The sequence below is a fragment of the Echeneis naucrates genome, chromosome 7, assembly GCF_900963305.1.
Source record: "Echeneis naucrates chromosome 7, fEcheNa1.1, whole genome shotgun sequence".
NCBI lineage: Eukaryota > Metazoa > Chordata > Actinopteri > Carangiformes > Echeneidae > Echeneis > Echeneis naucrates.
In genome coordinates, this window is record NC_042517.1 from 25,187,317 (window position 1) to 25,206,724 (window position 19,408).

At 42.1% G+C, this 19,408-nt stretch overlaps 2 protein-coding genes across 2 annotated transcripts; both read right to left on the reverse strand.

Moving 5' to 3' along the window:
- Window positions 1-674: 674 nt before the first annotated feature.
- Window positions 675-11,474, reverse strand: LOC115045790 (myelin transcription factor 1-like). Its single transcript, XM_029505692.1, has 18 exons — window positions 11,470-11,474; window positions 9,977-10,978; window positions 9,425-9,544; window positions 9,011-9,101; window positions 8,635-8,748; window positions 8,331-8,548; window positions 7,495-7,697; window positions 7,197-7,412; window positions 6,964-7,112; window positions 6,536-6,598; window positions 5,362-5,430; window positions 4,453-4,515; window positions 4,281-4,364; window positions 3,691-3,912; window positions 3,315-3,406; window positions 2,991-3,094; window positions 2,514-2,657; window positions 675-1,396 (listed from the first exon to the last, which is right to left on the reverse strand). Exons 2-18 carry the CDS (start codon window positions 10,476-10,478, stop codon window positions 1,256-1,258), a joined length of 2,595 nt encoding a protein of 864 aa, XP_029361552.1. The 5' UTR covers window positions 10,479-10,978; window positions 11,470-11,474; the 3' UTR covers window positions 675-1,255.
- LOC115045903 (myelin transcription factor 1-like protein) lies at window positions 11,462-14,277 on the reverse strand. Its single transcript, XM_029505868.1, has 6 exons — window positions 14,228-14,277; window positions 13,125-13,208; window positions 12,950-13,004; window positions 12,711-12,753; window positions 12,555-12,626; window positions 11,462-11,717 (listed from the first exon to the last, which is right to left on the reverse strand). Exons 3-6 carry the CDS (start codon window positions 13,002-13,004, stop codon window positions 11,462-11,464), a joined length of 426 nt encoding a protein of 141 aa, XP_029361728.1. The 5' UTR covers window positions 13,125-13,208; window positions 14,228-14,277.
- Window positions 14,278-19,408: the final 5,131 nt, after the last annotated feature.

Below are 19,408 nucleotides of genomic sequence, written 5' to 3' on the forward strand. Positions count from 1 at the left end.
TGAAAATAGCTTCACACTGCTGACATGACTCCTCTGTGGGAGAGGCAGATGGCCACCCACCCTGAGTCTGACTCTACCTCTTTAAGGAAGTCTTTCCTTGCCACTGTCACCCAGTACTTGCTCTAGGTAGTATTCTTTGGGTTCCTTTAAACAATTCTCAAAAGACTTTAGTCTATGAATGCTATATGTGAAGTGGCTTGAAATAACTTTGCTGTGATTTGGTGCTATACTAAAATTTGACTTACTTTGAATACTGGTTATCATTAGAGAGGAGATGGTTGACTTTCAAAAGAGTCCAGTGAAAGCACTAAAACATCTGTAAAGGGTAGTTGGTAGTCACAAATTAATGAAATTAAATGAGTTATCAATAAAATAGCCACCCAATCCACATGCACTGTGGGTCAACCTTTATTTCAAGAGCAACTTAAAAGACTAATCCAGACACAGCCATCATTAACACTGACGATACAAAATAAATATTCACCATCACTTTGTTTTTCATCACCAAATAAATAACAAATATGTGCAGCTCAATATTCACAGTGTATTGCAATGTACTGAAAATAGTTTGTGGAAATAAAAAGGAAAATCATATAAACATAAGCACCAAAAAATATTTTAGAAAATTATTAAAAACTTTCCATTACAAAATATTTGTACTTAAAAAGATCCTGTATTTTAAATAAACAATAAGATTTATAAAAGAATTCATAGTTGATATCTTAAAATATTTCCTCTTTGTTCAACAGTGCAGAGGAAATGATCACCTTTTCTCAGTTACTGGTTAAAATCTTCTCAGGTAGCAGTTTCAAATAAATAAAAAAACTTAATAAATAGATTATGTTTCATAAATAGGCCAACATAAAAATAATACCGCAGACATGAGTGAATAAGTTGTTATTAAACAAACATTTGCAAAGTTCTTAATATAGTTACACAGCAATTGTAAGAATGATTCTACAAACTAGTCCTGAAGGTGCAACATCACTATGCTCTTATAGATACTATCAACATTATTGTTTAATGGGATATGTTCACTAACTAAGACTCTGGTCACTGCTCTGCGTGTGTAGACCATCACAGTCTAATTCACACCCTCATCTCTTCATACTCACACCATCATAACGCAACATGCAAATAGGAAACAAACGCGAACAACAGATGACAAACTTCTAAATGAGAAGAATTAATTACATACAGTATCTAAAGGTGGGGAAAGAAATAGTGTTGCTGTGATGGCTTGTCCCTGCTCCAATCACACCTCGATACCCTTCACAGCCTGATTGATGGACTCGAGCAGTGCTCTGTTCTCAGGGTTCTGGTAGCAGTCTTTATTAGTAAACATTTGGGTCAGGGTGTCTATGTAGCTGTCGAAGTTCTGCTCAGACAGTGGTTCCTGCTAAACACACAAGGTCACAGGTCAAGTCAAATATGTATGAACCTGATCATCAGTTATGTGAATTGTGTGCTCTTCACACAAATTGGAACAGAAGCATTTGATCAACACATCTGCGTCCAATGACATCAGGATTCAGTGACAGAAACCAGTTTGGAAAATAAATGGTCATAACTCTGGTCCCCCATGTGAACCCTGGTTCAACAAACTACACCCCATAGAGACTGTGTCATACATCGTTATCCAAACCATTATCTCAAACCACTCACTGAGTCAAGCCGAAGTCATGATGATTGCACCTTTTGATTTCTCACTTTTATTTGATGGATTTTGCCTGGATGCTACCGATTAAGCAGGTGTTTCACATCTGTTTCTGTAGGGGATTCATTGTATGCTGCTGATCTTGTTTCTGTGGAATTTTACTGGTGCCCTGGTGCTTAACCTGATTAACCGTTTGAAGTAAAGGCTTAGTTAGGATTATAATTGGCACTAACTAACTACGGCTAGTCTGAATCAGACTAACTGTAGTTTGATTACAGTCTGATTTACTGTATTTCACTTTTTGCTATTTTTAAATTTACAGTTGCAAGAAATAAGAAATCAATCATCTGGCCTGACCTGTGAGTATGTATAAATTAGGGCTGCCAACAACTAAAAAAAAAAATATATCAAAAAACAAAAATCATGATTGCAAAATTTCATTGGTTAAAATTCTATAATTTTTTATTTCAAAATAATTTTGAAGCCCATATTAACAACATAAAGCAGTTCTCACCAGTGTTTTCATTGGGAGTCAAATGAATTATTCAAATGAGTGCAAAGAAATGTTATGTTTCTGAAAAGATTACATTGCTACAAGCCCTGTGTTCTACGTTTTCCTACAGCTCCTGTAATACCCACAACAATGATGGATTGGGAATCCACTAGAAGAATGTCACATGGAAGCAGTGAATATTCAAGAAAGAACCCTTCAAAACTTTTGCTAACTAAAGTAGATCTCACAGCAGCCACCTCAGATACTTACAGGATGAAACCCAGTTGAAATAGAATGATCAGCTGTGCGTCGAAGCAGCATGATAGAATTAGTTATCTCAAAATAAACATGGTTTATACTCACCATGGTGGGAAGGCGGATATTGGCCAGGCTGTGGATCAGGGCCTGACTCAGACCAGAGAGTTCTAGGAACAAAGCCTCATTCCTTTCCTCTATCTGTTTATTTTCTTCTTCCATGCTTTTCAGGTTCTTCTCCATTGAAGAGATCTGAAGCAGAACCAAATACACAAAACTCCAGAAGCCGCTACTTCTGAAGGAGCAACACACAGTTCTTGACAAAACAGCCCTAAATATTTTGCATGCCTGACAGACTTTGACAGTGATAGTTGCTAGTTGCTAGTTTCAGTAAAGAATTTCTTTCTTTTTTTGCTTTTTATTTTAGTACTGCTGTCGACCATTCTGACAAATCGACCATATCAAGCTTTAGCAATACATTGGTGATCCTGATGTGTGTAGTATCATATAGCCTCTACGACAAATGGCAGCTAGCATCTCTTGGATATATCTTCTGGCACCGCTGAGCTGACCGGCTGAGCTCACCTGAGTGTGCAGGTTCATCATGTCGGTCTCCATCTCTGAGTTGGACTCATTCAGCTCGTTGATCTCCTTATTGAGCTGTTTGATATCCTCATCGTTGTCCAGTACTGTGCAAAAACATTGTTAGCAAACAGAAAATAAAGATCTCTGCTCGTCCTGCACACACTGCGTCTGTGGAGCAAGTACATCTCTGTTTCATTGCATGATATGTGTTACATGAGTTTGTCCCAAACAAATATAATAGGCTTGTTTCTTGATTTAGTAATAACAGCAGCAGTAGTGTGGGAGACATGTGAGACACTGTCAGACGAAGGGACTGTCTCTTACCATCACTGGCTCTGAACTTTGCAGTAATGTACTCGTCTCCTGGGAACTTTGCTCTCTTCTTGTTGGCTGATGCTCTGGGACAACCTGACAGACTGAGGACGAGGAGCTTTTCAGTTTTGAATTAACATGTTGAGGAATTAAGAAAATAGCAGACACAATCCGGTTGTCTTAATATACAAACAGATGGCAAGATTGAGATCTTTGTATTAGGTGACAGAGAAATAAAGGACAACCATTACAGTAAAGTGGACCAGCGTTGTAAGTTATTTATGGCGGCCCAGTGAATCATTGTGTGATGTGTGAGCCTGCCTTGCAACAGAATTGAATGTGCATTGAGATAAAGAAGTAAGCTGTGCTGCTCTACATGTGTTCATACCTGCGGTGGGTAAGGAAACTGCCATTAGCATGGCCAGAGCCGTCACAGCCTGGTGTTGGACAAGTTGGACCTTCAGTCTTAAAGGCCTTCCAGGAAAACGGGGTGCCATTAAGAAGACCCTCCTTCTGTCTACGTGCTGCCAGAGGACAGCCATAGGCACTACGATGGGTGGCGTACTTCCCACTGATGTGGCCCAGACTGTCACAGCCAGGAACTGGACACCTGGAAAAAGTAAGTACTGGTTGGATTCCTTGATGGAGAGAGACGGATGGACTCGTAAATCTAGATTTAGTTTTCAGGTTTGGATTTTATTTGGGAAGTGACTGCCTATGCTTTTTCTCAGACTGTATGACAATATTATCTAATATAGAGAAATTAAAGTTGAGTTTTATTTAAATGTCAGATTGGCATTTTGAATGCTAAATGTTGTGGAACTACGATATAAGGTTTGCCATGCTGCGTTGGAGGACAAATGAATATTAAAGAAAAAATAATGTCTTGCTTTCAGAACATGGGCGTGCTGATGGATATTCCATAACTTTTGTTCTAGTATGTTGCAGACAATCTGCCTTCCAGCTCCTTTTGCTCACCTCAACAACTCAGAGTCTTCTTTGTCATCCTTAGTGGGGACTGATTTGACCCCGCTCTTCTTGGCTCTTGGGCAACCGGAAAGACTGGCGAAGAGGATCAAAGAGGATGAGACACTGCATTGTCTTGAGTGCTTGATGGTGTTGCAGGCAGGGGGTGGAGAAGAATTCCTACCTTCTGTGTGAAGCATAGTTTCCAGTGATGTGGCCTGATCCATCACAACCTGGCGTTGGACACCTGAGACACACAGATAATCTGTCAATATCCAGCTTTTCTGATCTACCCTGTATGTTGTCAACATGTAGATTCTACGTCCAGCAGCTCTGCTGCTGCCCTCTGCAGCAGGGCCCTGTTCAAAGCAATACAATATTTTATTGTTTCCAACTTCATCATTTCCGGCACTGACTGTTTTATGAATATTTCGATAAAAAAATGGCATTCTGGATTTCAGGTAAACACTCAGAGAAACTAAATCCTGCAAGTTTGGATGGTCAGTCCAGGTGGGCTAGGCTTGGGGTGTGGCTGAAAGTGATCACTGCCTTGTTGTGACAATGCAAATTTCCAGAAAACCTGATGGCTTGTTATAAGGCTCAGTTTCTGAATGTGCTCATTTCTCTGTGGACTTTAATTCACTCTATTTACCAATTTAGAATCACCAATGAACTGAAACATACAGGTAATTGAACTGTGGGAGGAATTTGGAGTACCTTGAGGAAATGTAAGCACAGGAACAACATGCAACTCCACACATGGGTTTGAACCAAGAACCATCTTTTTTTTTTTTTTTTTTTAATTAAACTCTTTATTTAGGAATAAAATCATGGCCGCTGATTAATTGAGCAGTTATAAAGTTATAAAAAGAAACTACTCGTGGAGGCCAACTTCATTGAAATATGAACTTTGCACAAATGATCATGATTGTGATCTTTAGTGTAGGAACTCAATTTCAATCACCGCTCATCCACAACAGGCCTTTGATGAAAAATGTGTTTAAAACTCAGTGAGTTGTGTGTTGGTGCTGCGTATTGTAGTGGACAGGGACAGAGCTGAACAGGAGGAGGTCAGAGACAGAGGCAGACGTACTTCAGTTCAGCTGTGTGGGCAGCCATGAGGGTCCGAAGTGATTTATCAGCAAGAGGACAGCCAGAGAGACTGGAAGATACAGAGAGAGACCAGACCAGAATTGACTACAGAGCCAGAACCAGAACTTGACTACAGAGCCAGGACAGAAGTGAACCACAGAACCAGAAGCTGAACTGGACTACAGAGAACCAGAACAGACATGGACTAGAGAACTGGTACCTGAACTTGACTACATAGCCAGGAATGATCTCTGCAGTAGAGTAATAATGGAAAAATAATGATGAATGAACATATGTGGGGGGTGCACATTTTCAAGTGATGCAGAGTAGGCCTCCATGCTGGAGCCTTCTCATTCGTCTCGAAGAGCTGTTTGAATGTGTGAATGACGGCCAAACATCTTCCTCAGTGCATCGCCTTCCATCTAAACACAGTCATATCAATACTGTGATTATTCCAAACAGGACCAAACCTCAAGACTGAGCCACTCCTGTATGCTAAAAAAAGAGAAGTGTTTCTCTGCATAACTAGTGATTGGTTTACCTGTGATTTAATATACAAACAGTAATCCATGTCCATGCATCGTATTGAAACTCAAGATTATTTTAGAGACACTCTGAATACTTTGTGTGTGAAGGGAATATTTACAGGGTGTTAACCAAGTGTAGAAATTTGAACATCTATACCTATTTTAGCAGCATATAGGTGAAGAGGTTAAAAACAAACATTTTCATGCTATAAATACTACCATTAAATATTATTCAAATTCATAGTCAAGCTAGTAATTGACTGTAATTCTATTCTATACTTGTTAAATAGGTAATTAACATATGGTACAGATTATCCTGTGGGTGATAAGAGTGGAAGCTTACACACTCCATACACAAAATAATTACATTACAGGCTATGATAGAAAACTGGCCAATCATGATCCAGTACTCACAGTAACTAGACCAAAAGGTACCTAATATAAATATACTGGCTAGATAGTGACTCTTCTTTCAGATGTACCATAAGTCTGCTTCTTTCTAAAATGATTCAGTCTCATAATGAAAACATGGTGCAGTCACACCACAGATTGTGCAGCATTACAAAGAATTCACGCCTTCACCTTAATAGGATGCAGTCAAGACAAAGTTAAAATGCTCTTCCTGTCACAGCAGAGAGCAGCTCTCACCTTCGATGTGATGCATAGTTTCCAGTAATATGTCCACTGCCATCACATCCCGGAGTGGGGCATCTAGGACCAGGACACAGATGTACAGATCAGGAGATGGTGCTAATGCTAAACACTACAGTGGTACTTTAAATCTGGTGTTATCGCAAAGCAATGAGTTTGATGTGGTTTAGAAGGGGTTGTGTGAAGGTTGAGGATACAGGTGGTGGTAAATGTAATGAGTGGTTGGTTTAATCGTGAGATTAATGGACTTAATGGACAATCCATAGCAGCACCAGGTTATACAAAAAAAGCAGAGGATTTAAAGAAAGAAAAATACCTAATGTTCTCACTAACAGGTATCTCAAAGCCATCTGTGACTGAAGATGATATGACTGATATGAAGGAAGTGGAAACATGATCCATAATCATGAATGGTTGTAACTTACACCAAAACCTCTTTTTTGCTGTCTTTAGGCTGGAACTTGACCTTGAAGCTGCTGGTGGTGACCTCACCGGGGTACTTCCTATCCTCTAAGTTCTCCTGGTCTTCTTCCTCCCCATCAGACGAGGTGTAAGAGGGAGCTGTATACTCCACCTGAACATAGGTAAGATCAAATGTAACCATGACAGCAAATTATCGTCAAATTTCTCTCTCCTCTGGTTTGCATGTTGACTGCACCTCCTCATGGTTCTCCTCTTTGACTCCACTTGGTTTGGTGAAGTCCAGCGGCCCCTCCCACTCTGGCTGACTGTGGCCCTGAGACAAGCTGGCTCCAATGTGTTGAGAAGATGAAGAAGAGGAGGAGGAAGGCTCTGAAGACTGCATGCCCTCCCTTTTAGTCTTCTTCATACTGAGGTCCAAAGTGCCATTTTCATCCACTTCAATGTCCGACTCCTAAAGTTCAGACACAGAGCACGTGTTTTTGCGCAGCTCATCTAGTCTGAGCAGTCTGGACCAAGAATAATGTTTTATGTACCTTGGTGCAGAGCTCCTTGGGCTTGGTGCTGAGAGTCTCCGGCCTCTCCCAGCAGCGAGTGGACAGGTTGAGGATGGCTGTTGCTGCCATGTGGGCTGCCTCTGCGTCTTGGCTGTAGTCATAAGCAGTTGAAGATGAGGCGCTCTTTGAGTATCCTCCAGACACACTGTGACTGGGGGAGGAGGCCTTGGGAAATGGTTTATCTGTGGGAGAGAAGGGAAGTTACTGAGACAGGAAGAAGAGAGAAGAGCACCCTGACATAATATTATTACAGCTCAATGTGTTTCAGCCCCTCCACTGAAACACAATTACAGTCATATAAGGCGTGTGAACCAGGAATCACGTCTGTCTTGACCACACAGTGATGAGCAGCATGATGGAGTGGTGGGTACCATTGTGACCTCGGGCAAGAAGGTTCTGAGTTTGCATGTTCTCCCTGTGCCTGTGTGTGTTCTCTCCAAGTACTCCAGCTTCCTCCCACAGTCCAAAGACATGCACATTTATTGCTGATTCTAAATCGCCTGTCAGCCTGAGGGTGAGCTTGCATGTCTCTATATGGCTCTATATGGCCCTGTGATCCTTTGTTAGATCATCAACCTGTCCAAGGTGTACCCCCATAGCCTCCCAGGAACCCTGACATTCAAATGAATAGGAAGGTGTGTCCTAACTTGTGTGTGTCCTATGAGCGAGTCAACCACCATGAATGCTAATGGAGAGGTAAAAACCACATTAACTCCATCCAACCAGTCAGAGCATCTTATCAGTTCTCTTCTGTATTTTTCAGATTTTTTTGTCTATAAGAAGTGGAGCATTGAGGTGAAGAATATGGGCCTCACGTTTGAAGGCTTTGGGTGATGCTTCAGTGGTGCTGGGCGTCTTTGGAATCAACATACGCTTTCCAAACACCTGGACATCAAAGCTTGCATAGTCAAAAGACACCTTGGAGTATTTCTCCAGCTCCTTGGCCAGGTTAGCTCTCGGTGTGGTGGTCACTGTGTTTGGCCGGTAGCTGCCATACTGAGGAATCTCCAGTTGTTTTACAAAACACATGGGCCTGGAAGGAAGGACACAAGTTATGATTATCTGTGCAGTGAAGTGGACAGAGCTGTGTGTATTTATGCATTAAAACCATTGCTTCACCTGAGCACTCTGTCTGAGTTGGAGGAGGGTTCACTAGCTGAGGCCTGTAAATGAACCTGCTTGTCCTGGTTCTTGTTGAGTTTAGCTGCTGCTGCGATGGGGCAGCCGGATAGACTAATCAGGGGGACACAGCCACATAATGAGATCAACATTCAAAACCCAGACGTGAATTTAGATGATTAGGTGTTAGTGGTATTAGCAGAGATTGGTTTTTCTTTTATCTTTATTTCTGTATTTCTAATCATGCCAGTTGACAGCCGATCTTTAATGTAACTCCAATCTTTGTTGTTGTTACATTGTCAAACCACTGACTATATAGGTCGGTTTGTGTGTGTGTGTGTGTGTGTGTGTGTGTGTGTGTGTGTGTCTTAACAACCTCCTGTGAGTGTTACGGTTGCTGTTGACATGACCTTGGCCTGTGCAGCCAGGAGTTGGACACTTCAGGACGTTCTCATGCATGGCCAGAACTACAGACACACAGCCGACACAGACCCATGTAAGTATGTTTAGTTCATGGACGGTCTTACATCACACAGCCATTGAAAAAACATTAATGGGGATGACAGTGGTACTATTAGTGAGGTTTCTATAACAGAAAGTAGTAGCACTCTTGGAATGGTAATGTTGGTAACAAAAAACAAGTTTTACTTACAAGTTTTACTGGCAAATATCTAAATTAAACTGCTCCGTGTGTCAAATAGAGTTTTTGCCTAAAAGCTGTAACTACCATAGTGTTGTGCATCATGAGAGGCTGAAGGTATTTATATTATTTAAAATAAGGTGTACTCACTTTCTGGAGGAATTCGGTCTTTGTGAGGACACCCTGACAGACTGCGATGGTGAGGGTACAACCCAGTCACATGACCTGTCCCATCACATCCTGGGGTAGGGCACTTCACCTCTTTCTTCTCTGAAAGGAGGATGGTAGATTTACATGATCGTGGGAAAAAATGCAAGCAGACCTTTCGGATCTGTAGTATTGATACAACCACCTGTCAAATAGTACCAGTTGATCACATAGAAGTCAAAACTCACACTAAGTGGTGGATGTTTTATAGGATTATTGATGTATATCTAGATTCATACTGTTCTTGAGGTTTGGAGAGTCACAGTTCAGTGTGGATGGCAAAGTAATCATAATTGAAAACATTGTGATACGAAAATGTTTTGTAATGTATCTTGCTGGCTGTCGTCCTACTGTCAGACACAGATGAATATGTTTTCAGTTGGTATCATTTATTTAGCAGACATAGAGATATTTTTTTATCTTAAAAGGGCCACTCTACATTATAAATATTCAGGACCTCCTTCTGAGTTTATCAGGTGTGGTGGGACAGTGTACCTTTGCTGTAGTGAGCGGTACGCCGGGCAACAGCAGCAGACTCACAGCTCTTGCTCGTGGAACTGTATGGTTGGTATTCTGGGGAGCTGTGGGCTTCCTTATCCCCCTTTACCTCTTCTGCCTTTAGGGCGATGGCCTGCTCCAGCAGCCCCAGGTTCCCTCGAGTCATATCCCAGTTCTCTGAGTCATCTGTGATTCCTGAACCTTCTGAGACACGATCCTGCTCGTCTTCTTCCTCCTCCTCCTCCTCCTCCTCCTCTTCTTCCTCCTCCTCTTCTTCCTCCTCGTCTTCCTCATCTTCCTCCTCCTCATCATCATCTTCCTCAGAGTGGACTTCTATAACCACTGTGGTTGGAGAGGCCTTGCTGGAGTCCTGGCCTTCTTCTTCCACCACCACCTCACCTGCTTCTTTACCATGCTTCTCATCTTCCTCTTCCTCCTCTTCATCATCATCTTCTTCCTCAGTCAAAGGGGTATGGATTTTTTCCTCCCTGAGTGACATCTTGGTTCCTGATCCCTGAGTACGCGGACTCAAAGTGTAATGAGTGTCAACCTCTTGTTCATCCTCTCTCTCTTGACCCTCCCCCTCTTCATCGTCCTCTTCCTGTTCCTCCCTCTTTCTATGCTCTTCTTTGGCATGATGGTTGAAATCGCCACTGGAGTATTGGTGGTCAGAATTTTCCTGGCTGATCTGTCTTTCTACCTCTCTGTCCTTCGTCAAATTGTCCAGCTGCTTTTCTTCTTTCTTGTTTTCTTCCTCTTCCTTGTCCTCTTTTGTCTCTTTAAGCTCTGTAACAGCCTTGTCTTGCTCAGGTTTGTCTGACAGCTGTGTCACCAGATGAGCTTCCTCCTCCTCCTGTGTCTGTCCTTCCTCCTGTTGATCATCGTCTATGAGTTTTTCCACATTCGCTTCCTCAACACTTTCCTCGTGTTCAGGTTTGCTCTCATCTTCAGTGGCAGGAGAAGCTGCTGTCTCTGCTGTTGTCTCAAAAGAGCAGTCTGCTGTAGAGTAAACGTTGTAACGAATGTTAATATCACAAATATCTGTCGCCTCTGTCTGAGAACTGCAGACATTAATGAAGTGAACAAGTGTCCACTGCTATATCAAGGCTAAACTCTGCCCTATTAACATAGATCCAAGGATGGGAGCAGAGAACTGCCCTACCTGTGTTATGTAGCGCTAACTGGCTTCTGTTAGAATGATAAATCAACTAACTATAAAAACATGTAAATCTATTATGGTGACCAAAGCAATAATTAGCTGCAAAACATGAACATGCTATCCTTGTTAGCATGTTAAAATGCTAATGATATCGCTCCTCTTCCTGGTCTTTTCTCCTGCCCAAAGTGGTGACAGCAGTCTTGGTGTTGACAATTTTTCCTCTGTTTGATGATACTGGCTTACTGTCCATTTGACCCGATCTCTGTCTGGACTCTTGTCACTTGTTTCATCTAATTTCTATACTGTACTGTAAGAGTTTTGTTTCACTTACTTTGAATTGACTCTGGTCTGCATTTTATTTTGTTTTCTTTTGTTTTTGTCGTGTCTCTGAGGTCCTCCTCTTCACCCTCTTCCTCCTCTTTCTGATCATCATCCTCCTCTGCTGCATCACTATCTGCAGTGAAGCCATCATTGGTTGTCTGTGTGAATGGTTGATTCCGCCTCTTGGGAGTAGACTGGTTCTCTTCGGCCTCTGCCTCCTCCAGCTTCCTCTTCTTCACAATTGGACACCCCAGTACGCTGGGGAGACCAGGATGGGTGAGTGCATCAGTGCAAACATCCAACATGCTAACATAAAGTAGCACATTTGATAGCTTGTGTTTGTTTTGTAGCTTCTTTGAAATGACACAAAGACACAATGGATTTTGGTCTAACTATTGGATGTGAGATTATTATTAGTATGAGCACATTTACCGTACATAAATACAGACAGTGTCAAATTCAAGGAAAACCCTGAAGAAGAGTGAGAAACAGGAAAATACTGTTTTCATCCACAGATCAGTGAGGACACTGATGATCTGATGAAGATCCACATGATGTAGCTCACATGCTGTGACCTTCTGAATGTCCAGATGGCAGTTCAGTTAATTATGGTGAGAATGTTAGACAGCTCTCTTGGCCACATCCGCAAAACACAAGAGGGTAAATGTCTATGAAGACTGGTTCATCCTCCCATAAAGCTCAGAGACCTAAAGTAGTTCTGTGATTGACACCTGACTGGGACAATTCATACTAGCATCTCCTTGCATCAGTCCTCATCTGTATGTTGACTACATCTTGATAAAGGGTCATTGAAACACGTCCAATAACAGGCTAACACTATGTTCACATAATGTAGTTCACTCTACTTCTGTTTTTATTATTCATGCCAAAAGAGGTGTCAATATGAGTATCAGTGTGTTGGACATGTAACACCTGCTGTCCTGAAGCGACAACTTCATCATGAAGCTTTTCAAAGCAGAGTGCGTGCTCTATGACTCTGTGACTCCATTATATGACTTTACAGAATTTTACATGAAATTATAAAGTCATTTAAATCTGTGATTCATTTACATCGTTACCAGTATGAAATCCTACCTTCTGTGCCGTGAATATCTTCCACTGACATGGCCTTTGCCATCACATCCAGGGGTGGGACAGCTGCTACAGCTGCAACAGGACAAATACACACTTCATACGCATAAAACCTGCTTTATACACATTGACAGTCATCTGTCAAAGTACATGACCTACCTCAAGTCCTGCTTCATCTCTTGTCCCACAGGTTCGGATGACACTGTTAAACAGCAGGGGAATAATTAGATATCAAAATAAAAGTCCCATGAGATTCATTTCATTTTGTGGGAAAAGCTGTTAACTCATTGTGCATCATGTGAAGCCCATCCTCATACATAAAACATACTTGTCCCATACAGCATACAAAGAAAGGCTCTCAGAACTGTGTGTGTGTGTGTGACTGTACTTATACTGACCCCGGATGCCTTTGGAGCGGGTTCGTGTTCGTGTCTCTGTAATGTCTTGGCTCATCTGATTGAAGTGAATAGAAACAGACAGAGACATGAGACAGATGGATAGGTGGATAGACGGATGGACAGACAAATAAGATCTATCAAACATAGATAGATAGATAGATAGATAGATAGATACTTTGATCTGAGGCGTGCCCCTTCTGTATGACTGGCTCTGCCTTTGTCCAATGCTGATTCAGTGTCTGACCTTTTAACTCATTTTCTGTTGGATAAAACACAGCATGAAATGCTCCATGTTAGTAATAAATGGTTAGAAGATCCAATCTGTTGCATATGGATAGTTGAATGAAAAGATGCATTTGAATTATCCAGCATCTCAAGGGCTCCACTTTAGGGACTAAACGTTGGAGTGCTGCTTGTTTGTTCACAGCTTTATTTCTGAACCCTGCTAAGACATCTCCTGAAAAAAATCTGGCATGACGCAGCCTGGTGATTAAAACCTTACTGTCCCATAGGAAAAAGTTTCACAGCAAACCTATTTTGAGACTCATCATTTGGGACTTTCCCTGAATACAGCTCTATAGTGGAGCAAACAGCTGAGATATATGGTGTACGTAACTGTAACGAGGTCATTTGATAATTAAAGACCATAATAATCACATGTAATTACATACTACATTTAATACAAACAAAATATTTCCATTAAAAATGCATTTTCTTTGGTCCTGGAGGTATGCTGGTGTGCTGACAGGCTGCCAGTCAGAGGTCATGGAAGTGTGGTTGTTCTGTGGTTATTTTTAAGCCACTTCACTGGCCGGAGAAGGTGAGTTTTTACCTGCTGGCTCCGTCTAAATGTGTATTAACTGCTACATCATCACACCAAAAACAACATGGAGTACTGAGGCAAGAGTTAAGTGCTTCTGGCTGACGGGGCGGATGTAGGCCTGTGAACTATAAAAAGGCCTTCCACTATTAGACACAAACAAATACAAAAAGGCACATGACGCCACTATAAACCGGGGGTATGGCCCTTTACTAACCTTACCGTGACGACACCGGGCCGCCATTGTAGCAGCCAGAAATGACGAGCCACAGTATTAACTGAATTAATGCCTGACACGATACCTGAAAGTGCGAATACACTGCGACGAGCTAAGTCAAATACTGCCTTGTTCCGACATGCCCGTCCGATCGGTATCCGCCGTGAGGCCTTCAACCGGCCGACGACAACACCGACAGGAGAGACGCTTCGTGCTCTTTGTCAGACACATAAAGCCTTACCTTCCTGCCATCCCCTCCCCCTCCGCTGAAACAGCTTCGGCTCCAGACACACGTTCACTGTAACACAACCGTGATGGCTACAACGACTATCCACCTTCACACCCAAGTAGGGGGACTAACGGGATGGCGGCGGCGTCAGACCGGGCCCAGCAACCCAGAGCTGTTCAGCACCTCGGACAGGGCCGGCCGGATCTTCAGCACCATGGACAGAAGCCCCGCGACACTGCCCCCTGCAGGAGGCCGGCGGAGCTGCAGGCGGCCCGGCCCGCAGAGGGGCAGTGGTAATACTTCATAGAGCCGCCAAGCAGATGGAGGAGCAGCACTCACCAGCATTCCTGGAATACAAATATTTCTGTCTCGGTCGCGCTAATTTTACACCCATGCCCAAAAAGAAGCTTTTAAACCTCAACGTCTAAGTGACACGAACCGACCACACCTCCCCACTTCCAGGGTCTAAAATCTTGTATCAGTGTGTCAGTGTTATGTATTTAGTATTGAGGTAGGTGAGAGCACAGTGTGTCATCCCTCTCACCATCATCCATTAGCTATACCACTTAACCCACGTTAGATTATTCCAGGTGATTGGGAACCACATCATAGCCAACAAACAGACACAAACAACTAAACAACAGTAACAGCTCATTTATGGTTACAGTAGAAATTAACGCCATATTGTTTGTCATTGTAGCCATGGTAACAGCAGCAGCACGAGCAATACAGACTGTTTGCCTCTTTTTTCACAATGATGTCACGTTACATGTAACATAAGAGAAAGTGCCAGAATAAAACAAGAGTGTATTACCACAATGAAAACACAAATTAATGAACGAGGGTCATTACTCATCGTTGGGTTTATTACCACTGAGACCATAACATTCAAAGCTGCTGTGCAACACATGACCACCCAAAAACAGAGTATTCTCTAGTATGGTGTCTTACAATAGCTCAATATGGACAACATGAACACAGTTACTGAACTGCACATAGTATAAATAATTCACCAAACGGTCTTTGAGGCCAAATTGAAAGTTCTTTATCTTTCCGTCCTGCATCATAGAAGGATTAACCATGCACTGCTGTGTTATCAAGTGGATGGCCTGGGTACTTTAAACGGGTTTCCCTTCCTCTGTGTGCATTGCTCCACCACAGCGCCCAGTGAGGCTGATATAGTTCCACCTACAGAACCAGTTCCTCACACCAGTTTGTCCAGCCGCTTGCATTCTTTTGTTTTATGCTGCCTCTCTATCACAGACCGTTAAAACATCTGAAGCATCTTTCTGCAGCTGGCTGCATCTAAGCCTCCTTAAGAAAAAGTTGTTTCTGTTGAGAGCATCTACGCTGGTGAACCTATAAAACAAATTAAACCATATAGAGCCAAATCATAACAATGTTACATCAAGGCAAGTGCAGGTCTAGACCAAACCCATAATGGAGAGCTATAAAGTATCCTTCCAAGAGCAAGCACTTGGGGACAGTGGCAAGGAAAACCTCCCTTTAAGAGGCAGAACCCCAGGGTCAGGGGTCCATGTCAGAAAGCAGAGTTAGTTGACTCAGAGTTGAAGGAAACTCTGGTTATGGTTATGGCTTCAGACAGTCGGTCCAGCTTGACTCTAAGTTAGTTACCATGGCAACACACTGAAACAAACCTGCTGGCTGTGAGGTTTTCTTAAAGGAACCCTGAGTTTCTCCAGCTCTTCAGTTGAAGCCTGCAGACTTAAGGTGGTGGCAGACATGGTGTGTCCTTTTCTTGCAGAACCAGTTGATGTGGAAGCGCAGATGCTCCACAGAAATCTCTGTTGGGAGAGGATTGTTAGACCCCGATTGGATATTTTATCACTTCCCTGATGAGTACCTTTTTGAGCGTACTGTGACTCTGGCACTCAAATGTTTATTATATACGTTTGTAATAGTCCCCAGTCTCAGACCCACCAGACTGGAGTTCCACTGAATTTCAGGTATCAGTCTAAGCAATAATTAAATTTTGTAGTATAAAACTTTAAAACTTGAAGCACTAATCAATTTTTTATATTCTAGGGTTTCCAGGTATGATTGGCTGCATAGACGGCACTCACATTCCCATCACAGCTCCTTCAATCAGTGAAGGAGATTATCACAGTAACGTGCAGGTAGGCGTAAATAATAGCCTTTTCCATGCCAAATTAAACATATTTCACAATAACTCTACAGCAGCTAATTACTGTTCTCCATTGTGAAGATTATGAAGATACGTGAAGACCCATCAACTCCCCAATGTCAAAGAAATACACAATGCATCTCATTTTATCAGGTTGTCTTTATTTCCTGGAAGAAGCTAATTAATTCTTTTGTTATTCAAACAGTTAAACGTCATCCACTTGTGAGCACCTCACCGACCTCTGGCTGTTATTGAATTTCACGGTGCCATGTCCATTTACTGTCATCGTAAGTTGTGGGTCAATGCTGAACAACATCTTACTGAGGTAAGATGTGCTGCGGAAGTTGATGGACCCATTTCGTTATTACAATGAGGAATTGTAATTTCCAGCATTGCTGTGTTAGATGGGGGGGGTGGTGTATTGTACAGCAAGTTGTATTGTGGTTCAACACTATCGTCAACTATTACATGCTAATTTATATAAAAAAAAAGTGGAAACCTCAACAGGCCTCTCTACTTCTTTCCTCTGTGTGGGGGCTGATAATGTGTCTTCATCATCCTACTTCAGTGAAACTGAATTTTTGAGTTACAAGAAATGTCAGCCTGCTAAGTTGTGTCTAAGATTAATGGACGACCACTGAGCTAACACTAGCAAAGGGATGAACGTACATATGCCATTACTTTGAATGACTAACCTCTGATGGCCTTTGTGTCCTCCGCAGAGTGGGGGGGGGGGGCTGGGTCCAATGAGCTGCCCCAAGAGATGCCCTCAGCAATAGCTAACCCACTGCCATGACTGAGAACCATCTCTTAAGTCTCCGTGAGAGGTGGTGCTGGACCTCCAGCTGCCTTGCGGGCCTTAGCCTTTTTTCTGTTGGCTGTAATGGAAGTCAAATTTGAACACCCAGAAAGCACAAATTTGGAGACAAGTTTTAAGGCATTTAGGTGTTGCTTTCAAACAGACACAGCTGAAAATTAGACTTTTTCTTTGCTTAGGAGACTTCACTTATTAAGTATATCACATGTTGAATGTAGCCACTGAATGCTGTGTAATGTTGCAGGGCAGGCTAAACATCACAATTGCTTGTAATGAAATTATACCTTACCTGTTTGAAGTACATTTTTCTATTTCATCTTTAGTTACTGCCAAGTGCACTTTGTACCTGTCGGGTTGCACTTGCACCCACACACAGCACATAAATGTTGAATAAGTGGACCACTCAAGACAAAGCCTTTATTTTTTTAAATTAATACTCATGCATTGACTCGGTCAATGATCTTCTGCCATACAAGCTCCCGCTCCTTTGTTACTGCCACAGAACTGCTTTTCTTTTTTAGTATATGCTCATATTCTGCATGCAGTCATTAATATCTCCAACTCCACTGGGGAAAAGTAGGAGGATTGCTTTTTTCCAATTGTTGCCATGGTGAATCATGTTATCTGTGTTCCATTGAGGAGGGCCTCCCCACTTCCAGGGTCTAAAATCTTTTATCAGTGTGTCAGTGTTATGTATCTATTATTGAGGTAGACAAGCTTTACTCTGGATGAATTTAACTCACAGTTGATTGAACTAATTGTTACCATCTGTTCCGAAATCAGAAACTCTGAATTTGACAGCTCCGAGTTAATCAACGCAGAGATAAAGTTTCGACTCAGAGTTTGTTGAAACTGCTTTCTGAACTGGGCCTCTGGTCATTCCAAATGTGCACTACTAAGTATTAGTAGTAGGAGAGAAGAAGAGGTTACAATGGGAAGTGGGTAGCGGCAGCAGCAGGTACCGAGCAAGAACATGGAGAGATGATTCTGCACCTGGAAGATGAGGACAGGAGGGACAAAACACAGAGTATACGAATAGACAGTTAGTGACATGTAATGATATAATGTACATGCATGGGAGACAGAGACAGAGACAGAGACAGAGAGACAAAGAGAAATGGAGAGGCGCTCAGTGTAACCCCCAGCAGTCTAGGCCTCTAGCAGCAAAAAGAGTAGTTAAACCTAAGGTTTAACCGTAGGCTTTGTCAAAAAGGAAGGTTTTAAGCCTGATCTTTGAACCTGTGACAGAGTCCAGCCCCAGGCTGATACTGGGAGTTGGTTCCATAGCAGAAGAGCCTGATAGCTGAAAGGTCTGCCTCCTACCACAATAATAATATTAAATCTCCACCACATCAGAGAGATATTCCTGAAGCATGTTTCATACATGTATTTTTCAGGTTTTTCCACTTCCTGATTTCACATTTTCTGTCCCCTGCAGAGCCCAGAGGTATTTCTTATAGGAGGGGGTACTGTAAAGAAAATGGCTACCTCAGGGTGAACACTACAAGAGATCTGATATTTCAAATTGCAGTACAAGCCAAACTCTGAGAGAGAGAGTGAGTGTTTTGCAAACAGCCAATGATGATATTGGCCCCAAGTCACTTGGGGAATGCAAAGTTATTCAGTTACAGCAGTTGCTCTTTGTTGGCTTGTGTTTTGTTGTTTTTATAGTGCGTTCTGGAGTGACTGTAGGTGAAGGGTTGTCAGTGGAGATGTGGGACACCTGTGCAGCCTGGCTCAGCTGCATTTAAGATGGCTGCCAGACCTTGCTCGCTCTCCCTTCCATCATACAGTAGGCTGGGGACACCTCAGCTGTCCTTTCAGCTTTGTTTTGACTATTTTTCACACTCAAGACATTACTGATTGCAAATTTTGCTGCTGTGGTACTAATAAAGGATTATCTTATCTCAATTTTTTCCCCTAATCAAAGAGTAGGGTAATTCATCATCATCATCATTGGATTATTTGGTTACTAGACGTTTAATATTATTGAATAATTTTCTCTAAAATGGACATTAATTTTTTTGTCATTTGCTGATTATTCCAGAACATCTTTGCTGGAAGAAATAATGTTTGTGGAAATTAGAACAACAGGGAAGGGAGTTTGAAAGTCTGAAGGCCTCGCACCATAAAGAGTCATAGCAAGTCTTTAAATTTAAATATGCATTATATTACGTCACTGGTTTTACGACATTTCCGGTCACCACTGTACCCTGTTGCTTTACGACAG

Excerpts from the sequence above, each read along its gene's own strand:
- LOC115045790 (XM_029505692.1), bottom strand. The coding sequence starts at position 10,478 with ATGTCACTCAGGGAGGAAAAAATCCATACCCCTTTGACTGAGGAAGAA. Across the intron at positions 7,413-7,494 it reads CCAAGGAGCTCTGCACCAAG|GAGTCGGACATTGAAGTGGA; the intron begins GTACATAAAACA and ends TCTGAACTTTAG. Across the intron at positions 5,431-6,535 it reads AACTATGCATCACATCGAAG|TCTCTCTGGCTGTCCTCTTG; the intron begins GTGAGAGCTGCT and ends TGTATCTTCCAG.
- LOC115045903 (XM_029505868.1), bottom strand. The coding sequence starts at position 13,004 with ATGAGCCAAGACATTACAGAGACACGAACACGAACCCGCTCCAAAGGC. Across the intron at positions 12,754-12,949 it reads CCGCTCCAAAGGCATCCGGG|TGTCATCCGAACCTGTGGGA; the intron begins GTCAGTATAAGT and ends GCTGTTTAACAG. Across the intron at positions 11,718-12,554 it reads AGATATTCACGGCACAGAAG|CGTACTGGGGTGTCCAATTG; the intron begins GTAGGATTTCAT and ends TGGTCTCCCCAG.